Consider the following 27205-nt stretch of genomic DNA (forward strand, 5'->3'; position numbering starts at 1 on the left):
CCCTGCCCTATACTGATAAGATGGATCCCTTCGTCCTCCCCACTGGAAGTATGGCCATGGGGACTATAGGCAGAGACCTGTTGACCATCCTTGCCGTGTACTAACGAGATCTTCTTCCTCCACACCAAGACTTTGGGCAGATTTAGAGGTGAACCCTGTCGACCATTCTGATCCTGTACTAACATGAGCAGAGGTGGCCCCCCTCCTCCTCCATACCTAGTGCCGCAGAGACTCTGGAGGTATCCCTGTCTACCATGCCTGCCCCGCACTAAGCAATGTCTGCAAGGAGGTGGTGCTCCTGCCCCACCCACTGGTGTGTCAGCTGCGGAGACCGTGACCATCCCCACCATGCGCCAAGCAAACAGCAACAAGGCAACACATACACCCTTCCCTTCCCAATCAGAGAGTAGGCATGAGGATTACACAGAGAGAAGAACCGGAGACAGGGAACTTTACATCTGTGTATGAAGTGCTGGGCAGACCCACAAGCAGCCCATGCATGACAAACCAGAGTCAACACATCAAAAGATTGGAGAACTGAAATACAGTGTCAAATACTGCTCTTATGTCAGATTGTCCTCTGAGCAGCACACAAGACCTGTCTCTGGGCAGACCAGAATAGCACCTCAAACTAAATTGGCATTTGAACCACAGCCCACAAAAGAGTTCCAGAACATGCACTCTGAACCTAAACTGTTTGACTGACTGCTGAAAGAAGATTTAGATAGAAACCAGAATCTTACAGCATGACACTCAAAATGTCCTGGTCACGTTCCACAGTTACGCATCATACTAAGACCAGGAGAACCTCAACCTGAATGGGAAAAGATAGTCAGCGGACATCAACACTAAGATGATACAGATGCTATAATTACCTGACAAAGATTTTAAAGGAGCTATCGTAAAAATGCCCCAAAAAGCAAATACTAACACTCCAGAAAAAATAGAAACTTTAAGCAAAGAAAAAAGAAGACTTAAGAAACCAATAAAAAATTGAAAACTGAAAAGTAAGTGAAATGAGAAAAGCTCACTGAATAGGCTGAAGAGCAGACGGAGATGACATTAGAAAGGGTCAACGAACCTGAAGATAAAAACATAGAAGTTATCCAATCTGAACAGAGAGAGAAGAGATTTTTTTTAAATGAATACAATCTCAGAAACAAGTGGGACAATAACAAAAAAGTCTAACATTCATGTCATCAATCAGAGACCCAGCAGGAGAGAAGAAAGAGTGTAGTGCTGAAAAAATAATTTAAAGAAATAATGACTGAAAATTTACCAAATTCGGGAAAAAGACATAGACTTACAGATTCAAGAAGTTAAGCAAATCCCAAACCTGATAAACCTAAAGAAATCCATGCCTAGATACATTGTAATCAAACTTTCGAAAACTAAAAACAAAGAAAAAATCTTGAAATCAGCCAGAAAAAAAATAATGTATTACCTATGCAGTAAACCATTCAAATGACAACATATTTCTCATTAGAAATCATAAAGGCCAGAAGTGGCATAACATTTTTCAAGTACTGAAAGAAAAGAGCTGTCACTCAGAAGTCTATATTCAGCAAAACTATCTTTCAGAGATGAAGGTGAAATAAAGGTATCCTCAGATGAAGGAAATCTAAGAAAATTTGTTGTTGGCAGACTTGTTCTACAAAACAACTAACGCTAAAGGAAGTTCTTCAGACAGAAAGAAAATGACATAAGGAAACTTGGATCATTAGGAATGAGGAAGAGCAACAAAAGAGTGTTGTTGTTTTCTATTGCTGTATAAATTTGGAAAGCTTAAAACATATGGATCTGGAGTCTGGGATGGCTTAATTGGATGGCTTATCAGGGTCTCAGCAGGCTGCAATTCAAGTGTCAGCGGGGCTGTATTCCTTTCTGGATCTTAGGGTCTTCTTCCAAGCTCACATATTGTTGGACGAATTTAATTCCTTGCAATTGTAGGAGTGAGGCCCTCAGCTCCTATAGGTCACCCACAGTTGCCCGCCATGTGGCCCTCAATAGGCAGTTCATATCATAGCAGCTGGGTTCTTCAAGGACTCCTTGTGATTAAGCTACACCCATCTGCAACGAGGCAATGTGAGTCAGCACTCCACAATTGCCAGGTGGTGTTAATGAAACCCAACAGGGAGCTGAACATGCACCCCCACCTGGACCAGCACATTACCTATAAATAGAAGAAGGATTTTAAAAGAAGAATAAACATCAAACAGGTTTCACAACACAATACCTCAAATGTGCAGAATACAACAGAAAATCACTTGTCACACCAAGAACTAGGACAATTACAATTTGAATGAAAAAAGATAATCAACAGGTGCCAACACTGAGATGACTCAGATGTTGGAATTATCTGACCAGGATTTTAAAGCAGCAATCATAAAAATGCTTCAGTGAGCAACTATGAACATTCTTAAATAAAAAACAGAAAATCTAAGCAAATAAAATAGAACATGTAAAAAAGAACCAAAGGGAAACTATATAACTAAAAGCACAATAATTATAATTAAAAACTCACTGGGCATGCTCAGCAATAAGTAGATTGGAGACGACAGAGGAAAGAATCAGTGAATTCAAAGAGAGATCAATAGAAATTTCCAATCTGAAAAAAAGACAAGAAGGAGAAGAAGAAGAAGGGTACCTCAGGAACCTGTGGGACAATAACAAAAAAACCTAACACATATCATCGGAGTCTCACCAGAAGAGGAGAAAGAGTGTGGGACAGAAAAAAATATTTGAAGAAAAACGGCTGAAGATAATTTTTTAAAACTTCAACTAATCCGAAAGTAGGCAGGAAAAGAGGAAAAGGAGCAGATGAAACAAACAGAAAACAACTAACAAGGTGGTAGATTTAAATCCAACCATATCACTAGTGACATTAAATGTAAATGGTCTAAAATCCCCAGTTAAAAGGATGATTATCAGATTAGATGAAAAACCAAGACCCAGTATATGCTGTCTGGAAGAGATTCAGTTTAAATATAAAGACATAGATAGGTTACAAAAATAAAAGGATGGAACAAGATATACCAAGCAAACACTAAAAAAATAAAAGTGGGGATGGTTATACTAATATCAGACAAAGTAGACTTCAAACAAGGAATAAAGAAAGAAAGAAAAGAAAGACATTACATGATAATAAAGGGGTCAATTCACCAAGAAGTTATGACAGGTTCCTTCAAAAATTAAACATAGAATTACCATATGATCCAGCAATCCCACTTCTGAGTATATACTCAAAATAATTGAAAGCAGGGGCTCGAACAGATACTTGTCCACCAATGTTCACAGCAGCATTAGTGAGAAAGGCCAAAAGGTGGAAACAACTCAAATGTCCATCAACAGATGAATGGATAAAGAAAACGTGGTCTATACATTTAATGGAATATTATTCAGCCTTAAAAAGGAAGGGAATTCTGACACATGCTACAATAGAGATGAACCTTAAAGACATTATGATAAATGATACAAAAGGACAAATCTTGTATGATTCCACTTATATGAGGTACCTAGGGTAGTCAAACTTATAGAGATAGAGAATACAATGATAAATGCCAGGGTCTGGGGGAGAGGGGAGAATAAGGAGTTATTTAATGGGTGCAGTTTCAGTTTGGGACGATGATAAAGTTCTGGAGATGGATTGTGCTGAGAGCTGCACAACAATGTGAATGCGCTTAATGTCACTGAACTGCACACTTAAAATGGTAGGTTTTGTGCCGTATATATTTTACCACAACTGAAAAAAAAAGAAGTCATCACAATTCTAACAAAAGAATGCCTAACAACAGAGTTTCAAAATACAAAAGCAAAACGATAGAACTGAAAAGAGAAATACACGAATCTATCATTACAGTTGGGGACTACAACACTGCCCTGTCCGTAATTGATAGAATAAGTAGATAGAATATTGGCAAGTATACAGAAATCCCCAAAAATACTATCAACCAACTTGACCCAATTGACATTTATTAAACCCAATACCTGGAACAGTACAACACACATTCTTTACAAGTGCACATATAACATTCAGCATGCTAGACCATATTTTGAGCCATAAAGCAAATCAACAAATTTAAAAGAATTAAAATACAAATTTTATTCTCTGATCACAATGAAATTCAACTAGAAATTGCAAAAATATATTTGAAAGTTACCATATATTTGGAAATTAAACAGTACATTTAAAAATAACATGTCAAAGAGGAAGTCAAAAGAAGAATTATAAAATATTTTATATTACACACAACAGAATTTGTGAGATGTACTCAAAGCTTAGAGGGAAATTTATAGCATTACATACTTATATTAGAAAATGAGAAATGTCTTGAATCAATGACCCAAGCTTCCACCTGAAGAAACTAGAAAAAAAGAGGGAAGGGAGTATTGCTTGTGTTCTGGGCAATTTTTATACTTAGAGGTTAAAATCACAGCCTGGCGACTATCGTGGCCGTTTTTCCCTTTCTCGGCATGATCCCACACTTGGTGCCACATTTCTTTTGCTGTGAAATGAGTTCTTTGATTAGGAGCAAGTTTGTGTGAAGCAGTGAATAAAGCCAGGGAAGGAAACTCATATCCAGAATATGTGTCTATCTCAGTGAGGATAAATCAATGTCCCCTCTATGAGGGAAGGAGTCCAATGGAATCAATATTATGCTTATATTTTTGCACAGACATATATGGTCAATTAATTTACAACAAAGAAGCCAGGATTATGCAACAGGGAAATGACAGCCTCTTCAATAAATGGTGTTGGGAAAACTGGACAACCACATGCAGAACAAAACTAGACCACTATCTTACATCATCCACAAAAATCAACTCAAATGAATTAACAACTTGAACCTAAGACCCGAAACCATAAAACTCCTAGAAGGAAACATCCACCGATGTAAGCTCCTTGACATTGGTATTGGTGTTGAATTTTTGGATATGATTCCAAAAGCAAAAATAAATAAGTAGGTCTACACCAAACTAAAAAGCTTCTGCACAGCAAAGGAAACCATCAACAAAATGAAAAGGCAACCTATTGAATGGAAGAAATATTTGCAAATCATATATCTGATAAGGGGTTAATATCCAAAATATATAAAGAAGTCATACAACTCAATAGCAAAAAACAGTCTAATTAACAAATGGGCAGAGGATCTAAATAGACATTTTTCTAAAGAAGACATACAGATGTCCACAGACACGTGAAAAGATGTTCAGTATCACTAATTGTCAGGGAAATGCAAATCAAAACCACAATGAGATATCGCCCCACATCTGTTAGAATTGTTATTATCAAAAAGATAAATAACAAGTGTTAGAGAGGATGTGGCAAAAAAGGAACCCTCATACACTGCTGGTGGTAATGTAAGTTGGTGCAGTCACTATGGAAAACAGTATGGAGATTCCTCAAAAAATTAAAAATAGAACTACCATATGATCTAGCAAGTCCCCTTCTGGGTATTTATCTGAAGAAAACGAAAACACTAACTTGAAAAGATACATGTACCTCTATGTTCATTGCAGCATTATTTACCATAGCTAAGGTATGGAAACAACCTAAGTGTCCATTATGGATGAATGAATAAGGAAGATGCGGTGTATATACAAAATGGAATACTACTCAGCCATAAAAAAGGAAATCTTGCCATTTGTGACAACATGGATGGACCTTGAGGATATTATGCTAAATGAAATAAGTTAAGAAAGAAAAATACCATATGATTCCACTTATATACGGAACCTAAAAAAGAAAACAAACAAAACAAAACTCATAGATACAGAAAACAGCTTGGTACTTATCAGAGAAGAGGCTTGGAGGGTGGATGAAATGGATGAAAGGGTCAATTGTACCATGGTGGATGGTAACTAGGCTCATTGTGGTGATCACTTTGTAGTGTATTCAAACATCGAATTATTATGTTGTACACCTGAAACTAATATGTTATATACAAATTTCACCTCAATAAAAACAATTTAAGAACTTCCAAACTGTTTTCCAAAGTGGTTGTAATCATTTTACATCCCCGCCAGCAACGTATGTGGGTTCCAATTTCTCCATCTCCTCACCAATACTTGTTACAGTCTTTTTTATTATAGTCATTCTAGTGGGTGTGAGGTGGTGTCATTTCTTTTTATCGTTTTCTTGTGATATGTGGGCAACTTCCTGATACCATGTGAACAGATTCTATTTATCTCTTCTCTCTGAGCAGTTTGAAAGTTCTATCTTGTGTTCTAGACAATGTTCTGTAGCCTGATAGCCAGGGGTGGGGCAAGGAAGAGCTCAGCTGAGACTATCTTTGGTAGAATATCTGGTCTCCTTACTAAGATTTTCTACATGTTTGAACTAAGGTTTCCTCCCCTGGTTAGGGAGTGGATTTCATGACCTTGGGGGTCACCTTGGGCTTTGGATCCACTCTCTGCACAGTGTGGAAGCCCCACATCCATCAGAGAATGGGTCGTTCACCAGCCCTCTCTCATGGGTGTCTTCCCAGCAGCCCTTTCCACTTCCCCCAGCATCACCAGGGGAAATGTAAGGACATCCGCCTTCACCCTGCCTGTTTCTCCTGCAAGTGAGAGTTCCGGGATTTGGCTGACTCACCAGGGCCATTTGCAGGAGTAGCCTTGCACACCTGAACAACAGTTCTTCCCTTCTCTTACTATTTTTGGATGTTTTTGACATTTGGTTGTGTCTTTTTCCTTGTATGCTGCTGGGGTCTTTTTGCCTGCATGTTTTTTGTGGGAAGGAAGCGCAAGTTTTTACCATATTGTGCTCATGTCATTAAGGATTTGTAAAAGGAGCTGCTGTGATCCAGCTGCACTCTCACACTTTATCCAAAAACTCTTAGCAAAACTTTCAGGTGTTTAGCTTACTCCTGGAGATTCCCTATTATTCATTCATTGAACAAATAGTCACTGTGCACCTACTGTGTGCCAGGCAGGACTCTCGAAGCCAGGCTACAGCAGAGATCCAGAGTCCACCCCTCATGGAGCCACTTAGTCCAAGTGTCTCAATCAGCTTCCTTAATTTGCATAAAAATGTGTTTATAAGAGACAATTTCAATACTCCAAACCTAAGAATTTATACCAAATTTGCCTAGGTTATACAATTAACTCACCCTATAACATTCCTCTGAGACTTCACAGTCTAGCAAAGGTGCTTTCATCAGATATGGCATGGGCAGAGCAGAAGCTGAAGAGTGGGAGCAAGGAAGCTTTTTTCTTTTGGTGAGGAAAATTGGCCCTGACCTAACATCTGTGGCCAATCTTCCTCTTGTGTTTGACAAAGAGTGGCCCTGAGCTAACATCTGTGCCAATCTCCCTCTATTTTGTATGTGGGATGCTGCCACAGCATGGCTTGATGAGTGGTATGTAGGTCTGCGCCTGGGATCCAAAAACCCACAAACCCTGGGCCGCTGAAGCAAAGCGAGGGAACCTAACCACTATGCCACCAGGCTGGCCCCTGCCTTCATTTTTAAGCTCTCTTGATGTTGTACTTGAAAAGCAGCATCAGACACAGCTCATTTCCCTCTCAGTGCTTACAGGATGAATTAAAGTCATTTGCAAATTCCTTGGCTGATGATGTGCCAAAAGTAAATGCAATTCTGGCAGAACACATTTAAAAAGTATAGGGAAACAAAGTTGTGTGGCACAGAAAAGACATTTTTACATTTTAAATCTTGAAGCTTAAGATCTTTAAAAAATTTTTAATCTTTTTTTTTTAAAGATTGGTACTTGAGCTAACAACTGTTGCCAATCTTTTTTTCTGCTTTTTCTCCCCAAATCCCCCCAACACATAGTTGCATTTTTTTTTTCAGTTGTGGGTCCTTCTAGTTGTGGCATGTGGGACGCTGCCTCAGCATGGCCTGATGAGCAGTGCCATGTCCGCGCCCAGGATCCAAAGTGGTGAAACCCTGGGCCGCTGAAGCAGAGTACGCAAACTTAACCACTTGGCCACGGGGCTGGCCCCTAAAAATCTTTTTATAAACAGCATAAATACTTGCACCTCAGTAATTTGCAGAAATCAGATTAACGTGATGCCATGGCTACTATTTACTTGAAGCCAATTTCTGTAGATTACCTCCCTGCAGCCACCTCAACTGTTGAGTCCCCAGAATTCCACTTGATCACTGCAACACTCCAAGACATCCATTACATCCACTCATTCCACAAATACATGAGACCTACTGTTTGCACTGTGCTAGGGACAACGAGGGAGACAGAAATAAGTAACACAGCATCTGCCCCGGAGGAATTACTGGGGCAAGTAGAAGAGTGCTGACAAAGCAAGGCAGAGAGTCTTAAGATGAAGCAATGCCACGTGGCACGCTGCGTGATAAACTCTGAATTTCCAGAGAACCGTCAACAGAGCTTGGTGACTGACCTGGTTCCTAGCCTGTGAAGAGGTTCCGTACCGAACAGCCCCTAGTCAGAGCTCACAGCACACAGAAACAGAGCCTGAAGGTCAGACCCAAACATGACATTTTGCTGCCGGCACAGGCCCATGGAATTTGCTAGAGATCACACCCACCAACTCTGGTGCCCTTTGAACGTGTACTTTTATTACAGTTTCTTTTAGGGGCCCATGTTTGAGTTCATCATTCATAAATTTGTTTAAATTGTATCTGGGAATCCCTTGATTTTCCTGCTAATTCTCTGTCTCAGAGGCCATCAGCTCCATCAAATGCTTGATAGGAAGCCTCCCCGATTTGCTGACATCCTTTAGGTTCCAAAGTCTATTCTCTTGTAAAGATTTTTTAGGATTGGGGAACAAGTTCCTTCATCTCCCTTCATGGATATGGAATATTTCAGCTTTCACCTGTCAAATACTGGAGCTTCCTTATTTAACCCAGGCCCCAAAGCCATAAAGATGGTCAACTGTCAAGGCAGCTGCTACTTATTTCCCATGTGAACACATGTGCAACCAGTAATTCCCATCGCTTCCCTGGCTCCTCCTCGTGACGTAGCTCAACAGGGAAATGTTGGAGATTCTCTTCTACATAGAGCTAAACACGGAGGGGATTCAGGGGAAATCTTTACTGTTGATAGCAAAGGGGCCGCTTCCTTGCAGGAACAGGTTTTCCTCTAAAGAAATACCTGCTCAGCCAAGAGTCTCATGTAGCCATGACAGATAAGAAAGCGTTTGCCCTACAAAAGAAAGGCCATGCAAACGGGACTACCTAGCTGGAAGTGTTGCCCTGCTCTGTGCCCAAGCTCACGTTCCTAGCAAAAAACAACTTAACATTGGCTGTTTCTGGAAATAGCGTGGGAAAGCAGATGTGATGGGGATGCACCACCTAGTGACCAGAGCTGGAAGTGTCACTCACTATACCAACACACCTAAGCAGAAGATTCTGAGCTTCATAAGAGGCCCATTCTTAAATGGCAAGTTATCACATGAAAGCGATTCAGTTCCCCTTTCAGGTAAACTGTAACTAATAATCTGATGAAGAAAATATGGGTCTGTCCCATGAGATTTATGAAGATATTCTCAAAAAATATTTACAGCTTTTAGATTTGACAAGCTGATTAAGTCTTCTAGCTATTAACACAGATGTTTAAAAAGTAATACTCAGACACCCAATTTGAGAGGAAAAATGCTAACAATTTGTAAATGTTTCAAAAGAAACTTGAGTAAAACCCATTTGGGATTAATAATTGTTTTTCTTTCCAATAAAGGGTCAACAGCAGATCTACAAAGACTCAAAAACATTAACACACTGAAACACATTTCTAAACACTTCCAGTCTGTCAATAAATCAGCCAATTATGAATATATCTTAAAATGGAGTAATGCCTTAAAAATAAACATTTTACTTCTTAATAATAAAATTAAGTTGCTATGATTATTCCAGATTATATTTTAAAGTAGAAAACATACAGAAAAAAACTACATTTTTAAAGTGACTTGTAATTTTATTAATTTTCCAGTACTCGTGCAACCTTTTACATTACTAACAAAATTCAAACCACATCAACTAGACACAACAGGTGTGCAGTTTACTTTAAACAGTCATAGGAAGACAAGACTACGTCACTATTACACTGTAGAACTGACAGACGACTCAAGTTTAGGTAGATAACTTTATTTAGCTAAAGAATTGAAACACTTCCCACTTTCTGCAATCATAGCTGAAAAGCTTTTCAAGGCAAATTACATCCAGGCCAGAGATATGAGTGACACACTTCAACTTAGCAATATAAAACTAATGTCACAGGAATTAAATAGATATTCAATCACTGCAAAGGTTGTTCTTCTAATTTAAGTTTAAATTTTTTCACAGAAAAAAATATATTTCAGGCAAATAAAAACAAATTCCAGAGAAGCACGATTCGGTTTTTTATTTTACCTTCATCAAGGCAGGCAAAGTACAGATGCTGTACATTAAAAACAACATACGAATACATCACTCACAACACATCAATTTCTACAGGCAAAAGGGCTTTTTCTAAGCACTGCTCTCTTTCTGAAGCACAGAATCACAGCTAAATGTACAAAGAGCCGTCTGCTGGTCCAACGTAGCCAACACCAATTAGCAAGACGTCTATCAGCGTCCATATTCCCAGGCCACCGAAGCTGAAGAGCTTGCCGAGACCTTCTCGCCACTGGCCCAGGTAGAAACGATCTGCTCCGAACCCACCGAGGGTGATGCTGCAACAGCAAGCAGGACTGGAATGGATCAGACGGCCCCCAACTGTAGGCAGGTGGGGCTCAATAACCACGCCAAGTCCCACTTGCGAAAGGGCCTCAAATTATCATAACTCTTAATTAGAACAGAATGACTATTTCACAATTTACAACACCAAATAATCATGAGCAAGAAGATTGTTTAAATGCCAAAAGTAAACACACAATTTTTAGCTGTACTGAAATTTAATGTTCCTTTTTTATAGAAAAGTAATTGATCTCATTGCTTTTTCATTTTGAAAATGGCACATCCAGGAGAACAAAGCGGGGGCTGGGTCTAACTGAAAGTGCACGAACATGCAGTCGGTGGCGTGAGGCAGCCAACACCATCTGGCTGACCTGGATTAAGCCGCCTAACTTTGTCAGTCACTCATCGCTGAAAATTTAGCGTTACAAACAAATGACTTTTAAGGTTCCTTCAAATTCCAAGATCTAACAATATTCAGACAACTTCCATTGTATTTCTTTTAAAGTTTTTCTTACGGAAAACTTTAAAACACAGAAAAGTAAAGAGAACAGTACCCATGACCCATCTCCAACAATTATCAGCACGTGGCCAACCCTGCTTCATCCATACCCTTCTCCTCCCCACCCAGAGGACTGTGAAGCAAACCCTGGACATTACCACATTCACAGTGAACGGTCTGAAAGAAACTATGTTGAGCCTTGAGAAGAAAACTATTCTTACTTTTTGAAAGTCAGTTGTTAAATGTACCATGATAATTTAAGATGTTAACAATGTGGGAGAAACTGGGTGAGGGGTGTACAGAAACTCTCTCTCTTTGCAACTTTTCTGTAAATCTAAAATTATTCCAAAACAAAAAGTTTATTTAAAAAAAAAAAGCCAGTTGTTAGTTTTAATTTGAACCTCTGCTGACAGTGACCATGGCCACTGTCAAACCTCGTTCTTGTTGTATCTATCTCCTATCTAGACTCCTCTTCTACTTTCCAGTTGAGCCTTCCTGCCAGGCAGGAGCCTTCTCTCTCCCCAGCCCAAATTCAAATGCAGGGGTTCTTAACAAGTGGCAATCTGGCAGTATCTGGAGACATTTTTGATTGTCACAACTTCAGGGTGGGAAGGGAGGAAGTGCTACTAACATCTAGAAAAGAGAGTCCACAGATGCTGCTAAACATCCTACTATGCACAGGATACCCCCACAACAAAGAAGGATTTGGCCCAAATGTCAACACTGACGAGTCTGAGAAACGCTGCCCCATGTCACACTGCAGCCACAGCGTCTAAGGCTCTAATTCTAAATCTTCAGCTGCAGACATCACAACTTTTTAATTAGTGACTCATTTAACTAGCATCCCTCTGGTGGGAAGAACTGGTATAATTTTTTTTCAAACTGTTGAAAAGTTTAACAAATATAAGCACATTTTTATGTAAAAATTATAAGTCTATAATTATCTCTGGATGGTGGAATTATAGGTGATGTTTAATGTTTTTTTCATTTTTTCCAGTTTTCAGTATTAAGCATGTATTAGTTTTTAAAATAAAGAAGCAAGTCACTAGAAAGTAAAAATATACACCCTAAACCTACCTACTTTAAACAGCATACGGCATTTTACTGACTCATGGTAACGTTCAAGATGGAAAACCCTGACTGGTTCTAATGATATAATAATGACTCAACCAAATCATCTCTAGAATATGCAGGTACTTTGGGAGAAAAGCTACATCCTGGCCTTAAATTCCATGAAGGTACTGGTCTGCTCATCTAAGTAATTGCCTGCAGCTTGATGTTTCCTATGGTCTAACACATGTGGGAGGAGCTGAGTGAAGGAGAAGCTTGGCTGAGCTCAATGTCTGGAAGACTCCATTAAACCCAACGAAATCCAAATGGCGTCTTTAACTTCTTAGTAATAAAGCTTACCTCAGAGCCAGAGCAGTAGACCACTTATAACCTCCAGTCCAATTGCAGTACAGCATTTTCGGGAAAGTACGGTTACCTTAAAAAAAGGAAAAACACTCTAAGTACATAGAAACATGGGTACAAAAATACTCTTACACAGAGACAAGTATAACTAGTGGCCTTGTAATTGAAAACCTAAAAAGTCAACTCCCTTTACAATAACAAATGTTTACTACAATGAATGGTAAAAGGCAAGTCCTTACTATCTATAAGCATAGGTTTAATATTTAAATCAATTAAGTAAGGGTTACAGCTTGACTGTGAAATGCCCTACGAGCTATCGAGACTTTGTAAAGTGAAGAGCGAACAGTGTGGTACTGAGATGGACAAATCAAGTGATGGGAAAAGAGAGTGGCCAGACCACACACGTATAAAGACCTCCTGTGAGTCCTGAGACAACTGGCTATCCGTGTGAGAAAAAAGTGAACCTGAATCTTCCTCACACCATATACCAAAACGAATTCCAGGTGTATTATAGACCTAAATGTGAAAGGCCAAACTTACAAATTGTAAAACAAACCACAGGAAATTATCTTTATGCAGCCGGGGTAAGAAAAGATTTCCTACAACTATGAAAAGAGCTAACTATGAAAGACTAATAACTTCAACTAATTAAAATTTTAAAGTTCTGTTCATCAAAAGATACCAAAAGAAAGTGGAAAAGCAAAAGAAGATAAAACCTGGGAGATGATTTCAGGGACATGAAAGGTTACCATCCAGAATATAAAAGAATTCCCAGAAATCTTTAAGAAAAAGATAAAACTTAGAGATGTGGATTGGAGAGGCTGTGGATCATCAAGAAGAGTTATGCAGCACTGGGGGGAATAGAAATCGATCAAACCACTTACCATGCTACACAAAAATACATGCTAGACAAGAGTATATGCTAGACAAGCTTGTACACATGTGAAACCAGGAAACATGTACAAAAATGTTAACAGCAGCACAATCTGTAAGAGTAAAAACCGGTAAATAATCCAAACACGTAGAATGGATAAACTATCATCCGATCTTACAATGGATTATGATACAGAAGTCAAAAACAATAAGAGAAGACATATGGATGAATCTTAGAGCCATAATGTTGACAGGAAAAAACAAAGTCCTAGAAGACCATAAACAGCTTGCTATTATTTTATACAATTCTAAAACACGCCCTATTGGATAATATGTCACACTATATGTTATCATCTACATGTGACAGAACTGTAAATAATGTAGAAGAGGAAGTGGGATGGTAAGAGAATTCAGAGGGGTGGTTACCTCAAAGGGGAGGTGGCTAGCTGCGAGGGTAGCAGATGGCCTCAGTTGATTGATTGGGTACAACTCAATGACCATACACTATGCTCTAGACCCCACACATTTTTTCTTGTTTTATCAAGAAAACATTTTAAAAGATAAGAAAATTTCAAATTCTCTGGATTTTTTTTTAGTTCATTGAGTTTATTAACGAGGCTTGGCATAACTAAAAAGTGCTGACAAATGTTTCTGAGTAAATCATTTAAATTTAATTCTCAAATTTCTGGTTAAAGTTCCATAAGCAAGCTTAGAGAAAAACATTTTGCTTACAAATTTCCTTAAACTCCAACTTACCCAAGCAATGAATGTGGTCCCGCACCGTGCAGTTGGCAGTGTAGCGCTGTCGAGGGCAGGACACCGTCATGCAGCTGGTGGAATTGGAACACTCATAATCGGTTTCTGGAAGCTGCCAGCAAAATCTGCAAGTCATGTTGATGACGAAGTTCTTTTGGGATTTGAAGTCTTGATCCTACATACCAAAGGACACAGAACTAATCAATCATAATATGCTAATGTTATGTTAACATGTCAATTGTTAATATGTCAATAAAACTACATACCATATGGCACAAAATTCCTAAAGTATTTAACTTTATGACCTAGCAGAAAGTGGCAGAAAAATAGGTACCAAAACAATATGTACACAAAACAAATGTATATAGTCCTATAATCATAAAAATATACACCCATTTCATTTCCATTTAAAAAGTCATTATTTTGTTTTCTGCTTATAAAGTAGCACACGTTCTATGGATGCTGCCATTTGGAAATTACAGAAAAAACCCTGTAACCTCTCCAGAGAACCACTTTTCATCTTCTTCCATTTTTTCCTCCTGTAACATAGATTTATGTAAGTGGAACTTTACTGACAGCATTTGGTATCCTTTTTACTCCCACTTGACACTATATGATACATATTTTTCAAAATCATTTTTAAATGGTCACACAATCACCTCTGCAAGTATCATATTTATTAATTTTCTTGATCAATGCAAAATAGCTTTTATGGATAGCGTTCAAAACTGGGTAAGACCACTTGATTCAGGCAATATCATTTTAAACATCTGCATATTTCCAGTTATGCATTTATAACAAACATTTCTTATCAACTGTTTTTTAAAACTAGGTAATACATGTATGCGGTACAAATTCCCAGACGTGACAGGAGAGTGAGGAGGAAGTCGGCTCTGCCCTCAGCAGCCGCTCCCTGCCAGCACCGCGCACTGCTCACCCAGAGGCCTTCCAGCGAGTTCGGTCGATGCATGGGCACATTTATGGCACATATATTTCTGTTTTAAAATTTAACTTTCCCACTGATATTTACTTTTCACGTAATTCTGTAGCTATCAGGAAGTATCTCTAAAGCTGCCAAATCCTTTTAAATAGGTGCAATGTATTTATTTCAGTACACAGTGAACCATAAATTAAACAGTTCTCTCTTGGACATTTAGCTTGTTTCAAGTCTTTTGCCCAGGGAACCAATGCAGCTAAGAATGTCATTAGGCATACTGATTTGCATCCATCTGCAATAATGTCTGTAAGATAAATTCCTAGATATGGAATTGCTGGGTCAAAGTTTATGTGTATCTCTAAGTTTCATAGATATGACAAACTGCCTATAAGAGGTTGATCAATTTGCCCACCCAGTATCAAGAAATGAAAGCGTTTGTCCCTAATACCCTCATAAACTCAGTGTTATCAAACTTTTTGACTTTTTCTGCCAATCTGATAGGTTAAAAGAAGTATTAATTTTATTTAATTATGGGAAAAATTAAACATGTTTTTCATGTGTTGAAAGTCCATTTGTATTTCTTTCCTATGAACCATCTGCTCATGTCCTAATGCCATTTTTCTATAGGATTGTCACCTTTTCTCATTGGTTTTTAGGAAATCTTTACGTATTATCAACATTAGTACATTACTTGTCATGTGTGTTAGAAATACTTTTTCCTAGTTTGTCATCTATCTTTTGCTTTTATGTTTTTTAGGTCATGCAGAAATCTCAAATTTGTAGAAGTCAAATGTATCAATTCTTTCTTTTATGGCTTCTAAATTTTATTTCATATTTGGAAAAAAATTCCCGACTTTGGGATTATAAGAAAACTCTCTCATGCTCTCTCTGATACTTCATGGTTTCTTTTTGCATATTAAATCTTTGATCTACTTGGAATTTATTTTGGACAAGACAGGGATTCCTCCTAATCTTTTTCCAGATAGCTATCCAGGAAACCCAACATTTACTGAATCTATCTTCTCACCACAGAGAAATACAGACCTGTTCAAAAGCTCATCTAGAGTGAAAAGATTTGTTACCTGTCCTCTGTGAAACAGCTGTTGTTACTAAGAACACAGAATCCATCTGAGGGAACTCTACCTGCTTCGGGCACACTAGCAGACTGGTATCTTCTCCAAGTTAATACAAAGCAACATTTTCTTCAAGCACATTTAGAGCTGACATCAACTGGCTTGACAGTTACCATTATAATTGGAACAGGAGCAATCTGATACAGAAGAAGTTGAAGGATTTTTACATTTATTTCTATTTATATACTTAACAGGGCCATCACAAAATAATTTCTTTGAATGGTGTAATCCAGTTGAGATTCTCTTAGCCTGTACACATGCAGAAGGACTGGAAGAGCTTTTTTCCCCATTAATTTTAAGTTCAAGATAAGTGGGGGAAGAGAGCGAGAGGGGCCTGAGTGCATGCACACACAAGCAAAAGAGAACGAGTATTTGCATGTGTGCATGTGACAGGCGGGGATTATTTCTTCTTGAAACGGGAACTTATTTACCAAGAAGGGACCCTACAGATTGTCACTAAACAAATAAGGAGAGAACACATGGCTTGCCCGGGATCTCCTGGCAACGGTGGTCCTAGGACCCACAGCTCCTGACAGGCAATTCACATATTTTATTGCTCTCCATTTTTAAGAAGGAACAGACCGCCAGACTCTTCTTGGGGCAGACTTCAAACTCCACACCCGAGGACTGGGCACCTGCTATCTTAGAGGATTCTTATTACTGGCTAGTACAGCAAGCAGGTGAGATGAAAACACCTGGAGTAGGAGGAGAGAAAGAATCTAATCAGGGCACATCTCAGCCAGGAGGTGAGACCAAGGAGTTCAGAAACTTCCCGAAGCTTTGTAATTTCCCTACCTTTGTTATTTTTCTTATCCTCTGCCATTTTCCACTAAATGAAACTGTTTTCAGAACACCTACAGAAAGAAGAGATTGAGGACCATGTCTCCCTCTGTAACCAGTTTTGAGAGCTGAATGTCAAAGATGAGGAAGCAAACCACAGAGGAGGCAAACCCTATGAAGGCTCCCTTCAACGGCAAAGTCGGCCCGTCCTTCACTAAGTACCTACCACGCTCCAGACCCAGGAGAGAGAAAATTTTAAAAGGCTTCACGTAGGCTTAACCATCAGGTAGAGGGAAAATTCTATTGAAGAAACAGCGCCAAAGACTGATGACTAATAACTCAAGGGCAGTTATGAAGACTATCTGGCAATTGGCTCAATTTTCCAGTGTGCTTTAAAGGGTAACACTGACAAATGAAAATGACAGACTTAAGTTTACAAAAACCACATTCAGACACTGACACGGCATAAAACCCTATCTCCCCTTTGGAGGGAAGCCTCTCTGGCTCCCTCTCCTGATAGTCTCCTGATACCAGACTTTGGGAGAATTACAGAAAGAGCCTGGCGGTGGAAGGAACTTTCCAATCTAGCCCTTCCCAGACCAAGTTCCAAAGAACCGGGGAAACAGTACCTTGTTCAAGTAAGTGACGGACATGCCACAAACGCTGTGTCAAAAGAAATCTGTGAAAGAGGATATAGAATGGAATCTGTTTTTTCCTCCTCGACCATTTCCCAGAACCAGGGTCCCATGGAAACACTTTAGGAAAAGCTATTCTGGGCCCATCCCCTCATTTAACAAGAGAAAGATTAATTAATCACACAGTTAATTATGGCAGGACCAAGAGTAAAACACTGCTTCACTATTCATTTCTACTCCTTAGCTCACCCAGATGCTAGGACAGTAGTCCCAAACAATGGGATGTGCAAGGACTTGCTGGGCTACTTGTTAAAAAACGCAGATGCCCGAGTCTCCCTGAGCTATCCACAGTCAGCGGCTCTGGGGCTGCCGCCAGGACTCTAACAGGAGCCCCAGCGAAGCAGCTGAGAAACAGGCTGCCCTGGACACTCCAAGGAACACCAACTACCAAGGCCTTTCTAGGCTCCATCCTGTCTGTCAAGTACCAGAGAGAGGATGGAGGTGTGATGATTGTAACAGGGCCATTTCTAAGAGGCAATAGCCGGTGTACTTGAACTTTCTCTACTTCCAACTTTCTGTAAGAAGGCTGATATTTGCTCCAATTTATCCTTAGGTCAAAAAATTGCCATATGAACCCTTACGATCAAACCCTACCTGGAAATACAACTTTCAGTCTTCTGATAAAGTTGACTGTGTTCCTAAAATATTAATTATCAAATGCAGAGCACTTTCTTCCAGAATTTCCCCCACAGTCAAGTCTAAAGTCTACTTTTAACTCGAGGTTTACACTGAGTTTGTTTAGAACAAGTAAGTTGCAGTACTTACAACACAGGTAACAGAAGGTTTGACTGTGCAGTCAAAAGTGACAGGCTTCCCATAGACACAGGAGAAATTTGTCTTGCACTCTACACAGTCTGCAGGAAGTCTGCTGCATAAACCATTGCTTGGACACTTCATCACATAAGGTGGCATATCGGTACTTTCTGTGAGAAGTGAGAGAGAAGCTTATTCTTTCATAATACTGATCGGAATCACAGAGGAAAAGAACTTTCTAAGGTTAAGGGACACGATCATTACCAATGAGATACTGTGCTAGAATGGAGAAAGCAGAGTTGGAGTCAGAGACACCTGCAATTAAAGCAGGATTCGACAGCTCAACAGCTAAGTAAAAAGGACTTAATTACTGTCCCCAAAATGACTATGAAAATCAAAGGTGCTTATGTACATATAATGTATATATAATGCTAGGTATAAGTAGGGCCTCAAAAAATCTACCATGTAACAGGATGAAAAACTACGGCTTAGAAACGGTGGAGTTTGTTCAAGATCACAGAGGGAGTGACAAAACTGGAACCACAACCCAAATCTCTGTTTCCAATTCAATGTTCTTTTCACATGAATTCACTAATTTGGAAGTGAAGCCAGTGACTTTTTAACTGAATCAATGGGTACAACCAGTATCAATTCCAGAAAATCTTCTGTCATTATTCCACACTGGTACGTCAAGAAGCCATACCTTACTAATATAATTAGCTAATAACATTTACAGTTTTGTACTACCAAAGTTCAAAATAGTTCTCTATATTAATAACTTGTTCAGTGGGTTGCAATTCTTTTTCCAGCCAACCTTGCCAAAAGCACGATATATTTTTATCAATTAAGTGGATCAAAATTGCAAGTATTCTTGGGGAGGAAGAGAAGCTTTCAAAGACATCCAGAAGAATAAAAAATTCTTGTGCTTTCTCTATAAAATAACCTATGTTTTAAATTCAAGTATGCTGCTATCTTCTAGCAGTCTTTCATATCCAAATAACAAACAGTAAATACCTCTGCCAGTTTCAATTCATTGAAATAACTGAACTCTAAAGGGATGAAATGAGAGAGACAACGGTTCCATTTAGCAAAACACACTAATGCTCATTTAAGAATGGTCTCAAAGTCACTGCATTAAGTAGGCAATTCTACAAAATACCATTTTTCTTTTCTTTTCTTCCTATTACTATTGTGGCTGGAGGCTGGACCCTTAGAATCACAAAGCCGAAATGACTTTATAGGGCCAGGCTAACCTCACCTCCTGAAAGATGAGGAAACCGAAGCCCACGGGGTGACTGATCTGCTCAAGCTCCCAGCAGCACAGCCAGACCTAGACTCCAAGTCTCTCTCAGTCCCTCTGTGATCCTCACAGCCCTGGGAGGCGCCTTTAAAGTCCAACAGCAGGAACAGGGTTCAAAAAGCAGAAGCACTGGCTGAAGTTTATCTTGAAGGACAAAATGGAAAAATAATAGAAATAAAGAAATGGAAATGAAGAGTGTGGGACTGGAAAAAGAGGTGAGACAGGAATGCCAAAAGGTAGTGAAATATCAAGACTGTCTATGGAAATGTTTGTGTATCTGGGGGCCAGCCTGGTAGCCTAGTAGTTAAGTTCAGGCGCTCCGCTTTGGTGGCCCAGGGTTCGCTGGGATGGACTGGGATCCCAGGTGCGGACCTATACAGTGCTCATCAGCCATGCTGTGGCAGCATCCCACATACAAAATAGAGGAAGATTGGCACAGATGTCAGCTCAGGGCCAATCTTCCTCACCAAAAAAAAAAAAGAGAAAGAAAGAAAAGAAAGGTCTGTGTATCTGCCTTTTAGTTCACATAACCTAAAATACAATAAATAAAATACTCAAAAGATGGAACGTGATTTTACCCAAAAAGAAAAAGAGAAACCACTAGATATGAATATACACATTTACTAGAATAGAAAATGTCTAGTACCTGCTGCCCTGGGAACTACTGTGAAAGTACGTGTTGGGCCCGGATCCTTTAGTGACTGAGCCAGCGGCTGCGAAAGGTCTAAATTTAAGGATCCTACAATTAGAGAAACATGTTATCCTGGGATACGAACACCTTGGTTTGTGTGGTTAACACGCAGGGTCCAACAACTGCTCATGAAACCCTCACAGCTTGACTGCCCAGAAAACTAAAGAATGAAACGCCAAAAGGGTCTACACCAATTGAGATCTATGGGCAACTGGGGAACAGAGCCTGGTATCGGGATCCAGCTCCGCTTGCCCGGCCGAGAGCCCGGCGGCTCCGGGTTCCTGAGCGGAGGGGCGGTCGCGGACCTGCGTTCAGGACGCGCCAGACTCGGGCTGCAGCGACCCGCCGCCCTCCGCCCGCAGGCCCAGCCCGGACGCTTCCCGCAGCTCCCGGGGGCTCCCTGTCACTCAGCCCGACCCGGAGTGGACGCCGGCCTTGAACTCACCACCACCCGACAAGATGTAGAACTGTGAGAGGAACAGCAGCACACGGCACAGGCGGCGAAGAGCCCGCAGCGAGACCGCTGCACCCGCCATGTTACCGGCGCGCGCGCGCACTTCCGGGACGCGGGGCGGGGCTAAGCCGGGGGCGGGGCTAAGCCGGGGGCGGGGGCGCCGGAGGGGGCGGGTCTGGGCGCGTCCCCGGGGAGCCCAGGGCGCAGGCGCGCAGCTAGTGCTGCAGGGGTTCTTCCCCCCGGCTGGAAGCTCCCGGGAGCAGTGAGGCGGTGGTGAGGGGCCGGGGCCGATGCGACGGTGTGAGGTTGCTCGGTTCACAAGAGCTGCTCACTTGCACGAGGTGCTCACTTCTTTCATGGCCAGAGACCGGGGAAGGTCACCTGGGACCAAAATGCGCACCTGAAGTGACTGAAAGCAGAGGCGGGTATCTTGGGAAGTTGGTCACCATTTGCATGTGGCTGGATATGTATGCGTAGAGATAAAAGTTGCAACTGTGTGCTACGTACTAGGGGAAAGTTTTAATGACATTACATATAATTTCACACTAAAGAAGTACTTGTTTACAGATGAAGAAACCGTGGCACAAGCTGTACGGGAAGTGACTCCCAGGTGTGCCAGGTGGCCCTGCACAAGCCGCTCCTGGTGATCCCAGCGCTGGCCAGGTCAGCGCAGCTAGCGTCTCTCTGCGGCCTGCGTGGGCGCCCCACGAGCCTAATCCTTTGACAAATAGAAATGGCAAGCAGTAGGATATATTCGAGTGTATGGGGAAGCCATTTCGTGTAAACCTAATTTGGCCTGACTTTGTTTTTTCCAAAAGGGCCTGACTGTGGCCGTTGAGCCCGCATTGTATATCTGCTTTAAACATTTCCTATGGCAAGAACAAATGGCCTTGAGATAAAGGTGCAACTTCCCCCTACATTGGCATTTCCTTAAGGATAAGTATCTTTCCTTAGGCTAGGAACTGATTGCTGCACTCCGCCCAGCTCCAGACAACAGACCCGCCACCCTGCTGTGTTCACCAAGACAGCAGACCTAACTGCTGTTTCCATCAATTGCTGTGTGGACAGAGCAGTCTCACGACTATTGTAAAAGGGACATTTCAATCATGTGAAACATCCTCTTTGGGGGTATATAACCACTCTGTGCATCCCACTTCTTCAGTGCCCTTTCTTCCTTCGGGAAGAAAGGCCCGGACCATGGTCCTTACATTTTAGCTCAGAATAAACTCACCCAAAATTTCATTTATAGATTCGTTATGGATTATTTTCGTCAACACCTCAAAGACACGCATTACTTCAGAGCGTTCCTCCAAGACTGGGAGAAGCCCCCAGGCCCTGGGACAAGAGCCCTGGATGCAAGAGGAGGGTCCAAAGCATGGGCCCCTCCCTGGAGAAGGCCAGCCCTGGGGGTGAGCCTCACCCCAGGCCACCATCTGCACCTATTTCTATCATAGTATACTTTGTCCTGGGCTGTTGACATGCTTCCCTCTTCCCAGCTGCCTGCCACAAGATCATTTTGGGGGTGGGGGGGATCTTCTGACTCCCCACTTCCTCACTACCACGTTTGGTGAATGAAAAATATATCAAGGGGCTGGCCTGGTGGCTCAGCAGTTAAGTGCACACGTTCCACTTTGGCGGCCCCGGGGTTTGCCAGTTTGGGTCCTGCGTGCGGACATGGCACCGCTTGGCAAGCCATGCTGTGGTAGGTGTCCCAAGTATAAAGTAGAGGAAGATGGGCAGGGATGTTAGCTCAGGACCAGTCTTCCCCAGCAAAAAGAGGAGGATTGGCAGCAGATGTTAGCTCAGGGCTCATCTTCCTTAAAAAAGAAAAAAAAAATCTAATTGTTTCTGGCCTCAATAACTGTTAGTGTGAAAAATTATGTCACATAATTTGCACCTTATAGCACTATACAGGTTTGATATATAATACTGTTTTATTTACCAGATGTCCAGGAAACTAAATGATAAGTATGTTGAGAAGAGAGAGCATGTCTTAAATTTATTTTTAATTCTGTAGCACCAAGCCAAATAAACACTCAAAACTACTTCTTGATTGGTAGCTAAATTCTCTATTGGCATTAAGCCATTTTAATTTGGTTCTGAGCAGTAAAGTATTCCTCTCAGTTAAAATCAGAAATCCACTTGAGTCTATAAATCAGTGGAATGTCATCCCATCAAAAAAGTAATTTAACTCTAGGGCAGCAGATTACTGTGGAATAAGCCCATAGCTGAAACAGTGGAAACACTATGTGATGCATTTTATTTGGGAATTTATTTTTTGTAAAGATGAACAAGGCTCAATTGCCAATTAGAAGCATTAAAACAGCAATTCTTAAACTACAGTGCAAACAACAGGAGTTTCCACAACAATGAATTTCTTTGAGTTCAGAGTCTTTTGTCAGTAATTCAGTATTTAGCACTAGCTGCTTCTTTTGTGGTTGTTGGTTAGTTAAAATAAATTAAGTAATGACTCCAATCTTGGAGATAAAAGTTTCAGTGTGAACTTTAGTAAAACAACCATAAAAATACCTGAGAAATAATGTTATTAGAAAATAATATTTTCCCTTATATTCAAAAAAGCTTTGCAGACTTATATTTGAAACCAATCTTTTGAAAATCACAAATCTTAGATAATAACATCTCATAATCCTCATTTCCTAGTATTTCCCTCTTTCAATGAATAACATTTTCCCATTTAAGTCTCTCAAGACATTTGGGAAATTAAAAGTTTCCCAAGCTTGTCCTCTTACTGTCCTCAGACATATTAGTGAATTAAGCTTTGTACATTTCAGCTACTCATTCACTGTCTCCTTTCTCACTGCTCCCATCAGTGGACCCGTCGGTGGGTCCAAAGTTCTTAAAAGAAGTACTAACGTTAATTAAGAAAAATGCATTTTCAGGGGTCAAAATAAGGTTACACAGAACTGAGTACAAGGAAAGAACTTCAAAAGTCTTCCTCAGCATTTAGTGTACGTGATTTCTTGAGATGCTTCAATTTATCAATGGCAGAAGTTACTGAAATCTCTCCATGAATTTTGTTGTCCCTTGTTCGAACATTTACAGCATTATTTGTCTTTTCCTTTTCTCCAACCACTGTGGAAAAGAAAGGGAAATAAACATTTTAAATCAATGATTTATTAAATATTGTCAACTGTCACATGACACATGTGTCTTACTGAGTTTTCTTCAGTATTAATCACTAAATATCAATCTAATGACCATTAGGTCATGCTCTGATAGTAAGTTTCTGGAGGGAAGTAATGACTTCTAATCCCATCTCTCTACTGTCCACTTGGGAGAACATCTGTTGTGGTCTTGGGGTACAAACGGGAGCAAGGAGCTCTTACAGGCCTCTTGACTCCACCTGGCATAGTTGATAATCATGGGGTGGCCACCAGAGCCAGGCCCAAGCAGCCAACCAGAATATTCTGGAATGCAGGTAAAAAGTTGTTCTCTTTAGTGACCCGTACCATAAGATGACACAGGAATCTGCAGCCATATTTCTTGCATATTTCATCAAGAAAGAAATTGGCGAACAAGTAAGGGGAATAAAGCAGATATTCCAGAGAAGAATTAAGAATAAAAGCAAAACAGGGGGACCAGAAATGGGGAGAAATAGTCCTGGTAAGGGTGGAGCTCCTTGTTCCAGTTATTATTCTAATGGTTTGGCTATTTAACTCTACCTTCCATGTCATGAGACTCCAACACCATTCCAACAAGTTCCATCTTTGCCTAAGCTAATTAGAAATTTCTGTCACCATAAGAAGTCTGACTGAAACACACAATACAGAGTCAACACTCTTGATGAAAAGCTGCCGATAGGACAACTCCATGCCTATTTATTTTGCCTTCTACAGAATCTTGCAACTTATAAGAGATAACAATATCATGCCCACAGCTATATCACTATCAGTTTCTCTTGATTTTGAATCATTTTTTAAAGTCAAAATTTTAGATTCGCATACAGTTACTCATGTGCCTCAAAAACTTTTTTTTTTTTTTTTTGCTTAATTCTATTCTTTTGACCTTCTTAAATTTGGAAACTTTTCCACTCATTAGTTTAATCTTAAAGATTTCTAATAAACCAGAAAAGCAAAGGAGAATATTTAAGGCCTGTTACATGGCTGAAACATAAGGAGTATAATTTTACTGAGATCATTTTCACATTTTTTCCATTGTTAGTTTGAGATATTATTTCTTGCTAGTAATATTCTATTACAGGATTCCTGTGAAACTTTATACTCTTCTTCCAGCAAATAACAAAGACTACATAGGAACAGCCTTCCCAGGAACACCACAGATTCCTCTGTGTATAAGTATTAAACAGTCAAATTGTCATGATAAAGTAGTTATACCATATTCTTTATTTTGTTTTTTGGAATTTAACTGGGAAAAAAACCTAAGCATTGTGAAAATATATAAAAATTTAAGTTACCCAAAATAAAATTATATTGAGCCAGCTGCGCATTTCGTATTTTCTTATTTAGTGTACAACTATGATCTAAATCAACGTCAGCCATGAATCCTTCTTCAAAAAATTCATTGGATACCTACAAGAAAATGAAACACTTTTATTATTACATTATGTATGGCAGCCAGCTTCCAAGATGACCCATGGGGTGCCTGCCTCCTACTATTCACATCCTTGTGTAGTTTCCTCCACATTGTACCAGGTCGGCCTTTGTGACCATAGAGAAGGGCAGAAATGATGGCATGTCACTTCTGAGGTTAAGTTACAAGACTGCAGCTTTCATCTCTTTCAGATCACTCCCTCTGGGGAAAACCAGCACCATGTTGGAAGGACACGGAGGCAACCTCTGAGAAGCCTGCATGGTGAGGATCTGAGGCACCCAACAATGAGGTGATTGTGTCCCCAAGGGCTGCAGCCTCACGAGGTACCCGGACCCAGAACCAGCCAGCCAAGCTGCTCCCAGATTCTGACTTGCAGAAACTATGAGATAATAAATGTTTCTTATTTTAAACTGCTAAGGTTTGAGGTAAGTGGTTATGCGGCAATAGATAATATAAGTATTCTTCCCTAATAGAGCCATGTAGAAAAGAATAACTTAAATATGTGATATTTTAAAATACCAATTTCTCAAAAACATTAAGAAATAAAATAGTTATGATACACCTACACAGACATGATTCAGGTGTTACTCCCAATTACTGAAAACATGGGTTGGTAAATTAATGTGTTAGTTATGCAGTATTTTAAGGCATGAATAACATTCCAAGTCAATGACCTTCACAGACGACCATAATGCCAAAATTATTATGTACTTTAAATGTCTCTGATTACCTGAAGTGCATATTTTTCACAAGTTGGCCCCACAGGGATGACCATTACCTGACGAGGAGACAGCCAGAAAGGCCTGAAAAATATTTTAAAAATATGTATTTTCAAACTGACCATTTATTACATGATTAAACCAAAGATTTTCTTTGAAGACTTCACAAGACAGCAGATTCAGTAGAGTGGTGTGGAAGTAAGGCAAACTATATTAAAAGTTAAAAGGCAGCAGAGTAGACAAAAGGGGAAACTTGGAATTTTGATAGGAAAAGGAGGGAAGAATGGGTTGGCAGACAGATGGCAGGGCTAAACATCGCTTACCATACGACCCAGGAATTGCACTCCTGGGCATTTATCCCGCAGAACTGGAAACTTACATAAACCTGCATGCTAACGTTCATAGGAGCTTTATTTATAGTAGCCCAAACCTGGAAATACCCCAAAATGTCCTTCAGCGGGTGAATGGTCAAACTGGTACATCCACACCACAGAACACTATCAGCAATAAAAAGCAACCAGTTATTGATACTGAAACACCTTGGATGGATCTCAAGGGAATTCCATTGGGTGAAAAAAGCCAACCTCAACTGGCTGCATACTTTATGATTCCATTTATGTAACACTCTTGAAATGACAAAATTATGGAGATAGAGAACAGATTAGTGGCTGCCAGAGGTTGATGATGGGGGTCGGGGGGGGTGGCAATAAAACAGTAGCACGAGGGATCCTTATAGGTCACATAACTGTCCTGTATCTTGACCGGTGGTGGGTACACGAATCTATACATGTGATAAAATTTACCGAACTAAATTCACACACACAAGTGATGCGTACACATAAACTGGTGAGATCTGAATAAGATTAGGAGATTGCATCAAAGTCAGTGTTCTAGTCCTGATACTCGATATAGTTTTGCAAGTTGTTACCATTGGAAAAAACTGGGTAAAGGCTGTGCTGGACCCCTCCATATTATTCTTAC

General features: G+C 40.2%; 2 protein-coding genes and 1 long non-coding RNA gene across 6 annotated transcripts in view; all 3 read right to left on the bottom strand.

Annotated features, from left to right (window-relative positions):
• Positions 1-10320: 10320 nt before the first annotated feature.
• On the bottom strand, positions 10321-21060 carry TM2D3 (TM2 domain containing 3). 4 transcript variants are annotated; one of them, XM_005602841.4, is made up of 6 exons: positions 20925-21058; positions 20435-20527; positions 18501-18658; positions 14191-14365; positions 12559-12634; positions 10321-10645 (listed from the first exon to the last, which is right to left on the bottom strand). In XM_005602841.4, exons 1-6 carry the CDS (start codon positions 21013-21015, stop codon positions 10480-10482), a joined length of 759 nt encoding a protein of 252 aa, XP_005602898.3. In that variant the 5' UTR covers positions 21016-21058; the 3' UTR covers positions 10321-10479. The 4 variants fall into 4 exon arrangements, with proteins under 4 accessions (XP_005602898.3, XP_014589466.3, XP_003363685.3 ...); XM_014733980.3 differs by having other exon boundaries at positions 10321-10663; XM_003363637.5 differs by lacking the exon at positions 20435-20527 and having other exon boundaries at positions 20925-21060.
• Positions 16271-17719, bottom strand: LOC138917012 (uncharacterized). Its single transcript, XR_011424338.1, has 3 exons — positions 17670-17719; positions 17056-17114; positions 16271-16979 (listed from the first exon to the last, which is right to left on the bottom strand). It is a non-coding gene; the product is annotated as an uncharacterized lncRNA (long non-coding RNA).
• Positions 21061-23174: 2114 nt separating the features above from the next.
• TARS3 (threonyl-tRNA synthetase 3) overlaps positions 23175-27205 on the bottom strand; it is a 65892-nt gene continuing 61861 nt past the window's right edge. Inside the window, exons 17-19 of the mRNA XM_023651556.2 lie at positions 26236-26308; positions 25369-25483; positions 23175-24026 (exon numbers count right to left, since the gene is read on the bottom strand). Coding sequence (XP_023507324.1) covers positions 23878-24026; positions 25369-25483; positions 26236-26308 — 337 coding nt within the window. The 3' untranslated portion in view covers positions 23175-23877. The remainder of the gene's footprint in view (positions 24027-25368; positions 25484-26235; positions 26309-27205) is intronic.

The sequence above is a fragment of the Equus caballus genome, chromosome 1 (genome assembly GCF_041296265.1).
Source record: "Equus caballus isolate H_3958 breed thoroughbred chromosome 1, TB-T2T, whole genome shotgun sequence".
NCBI lineage: Eukaryota > Metazoa > Chordata > Mammalia > Perissodactyla > Equidae > Equus > Equus caballus.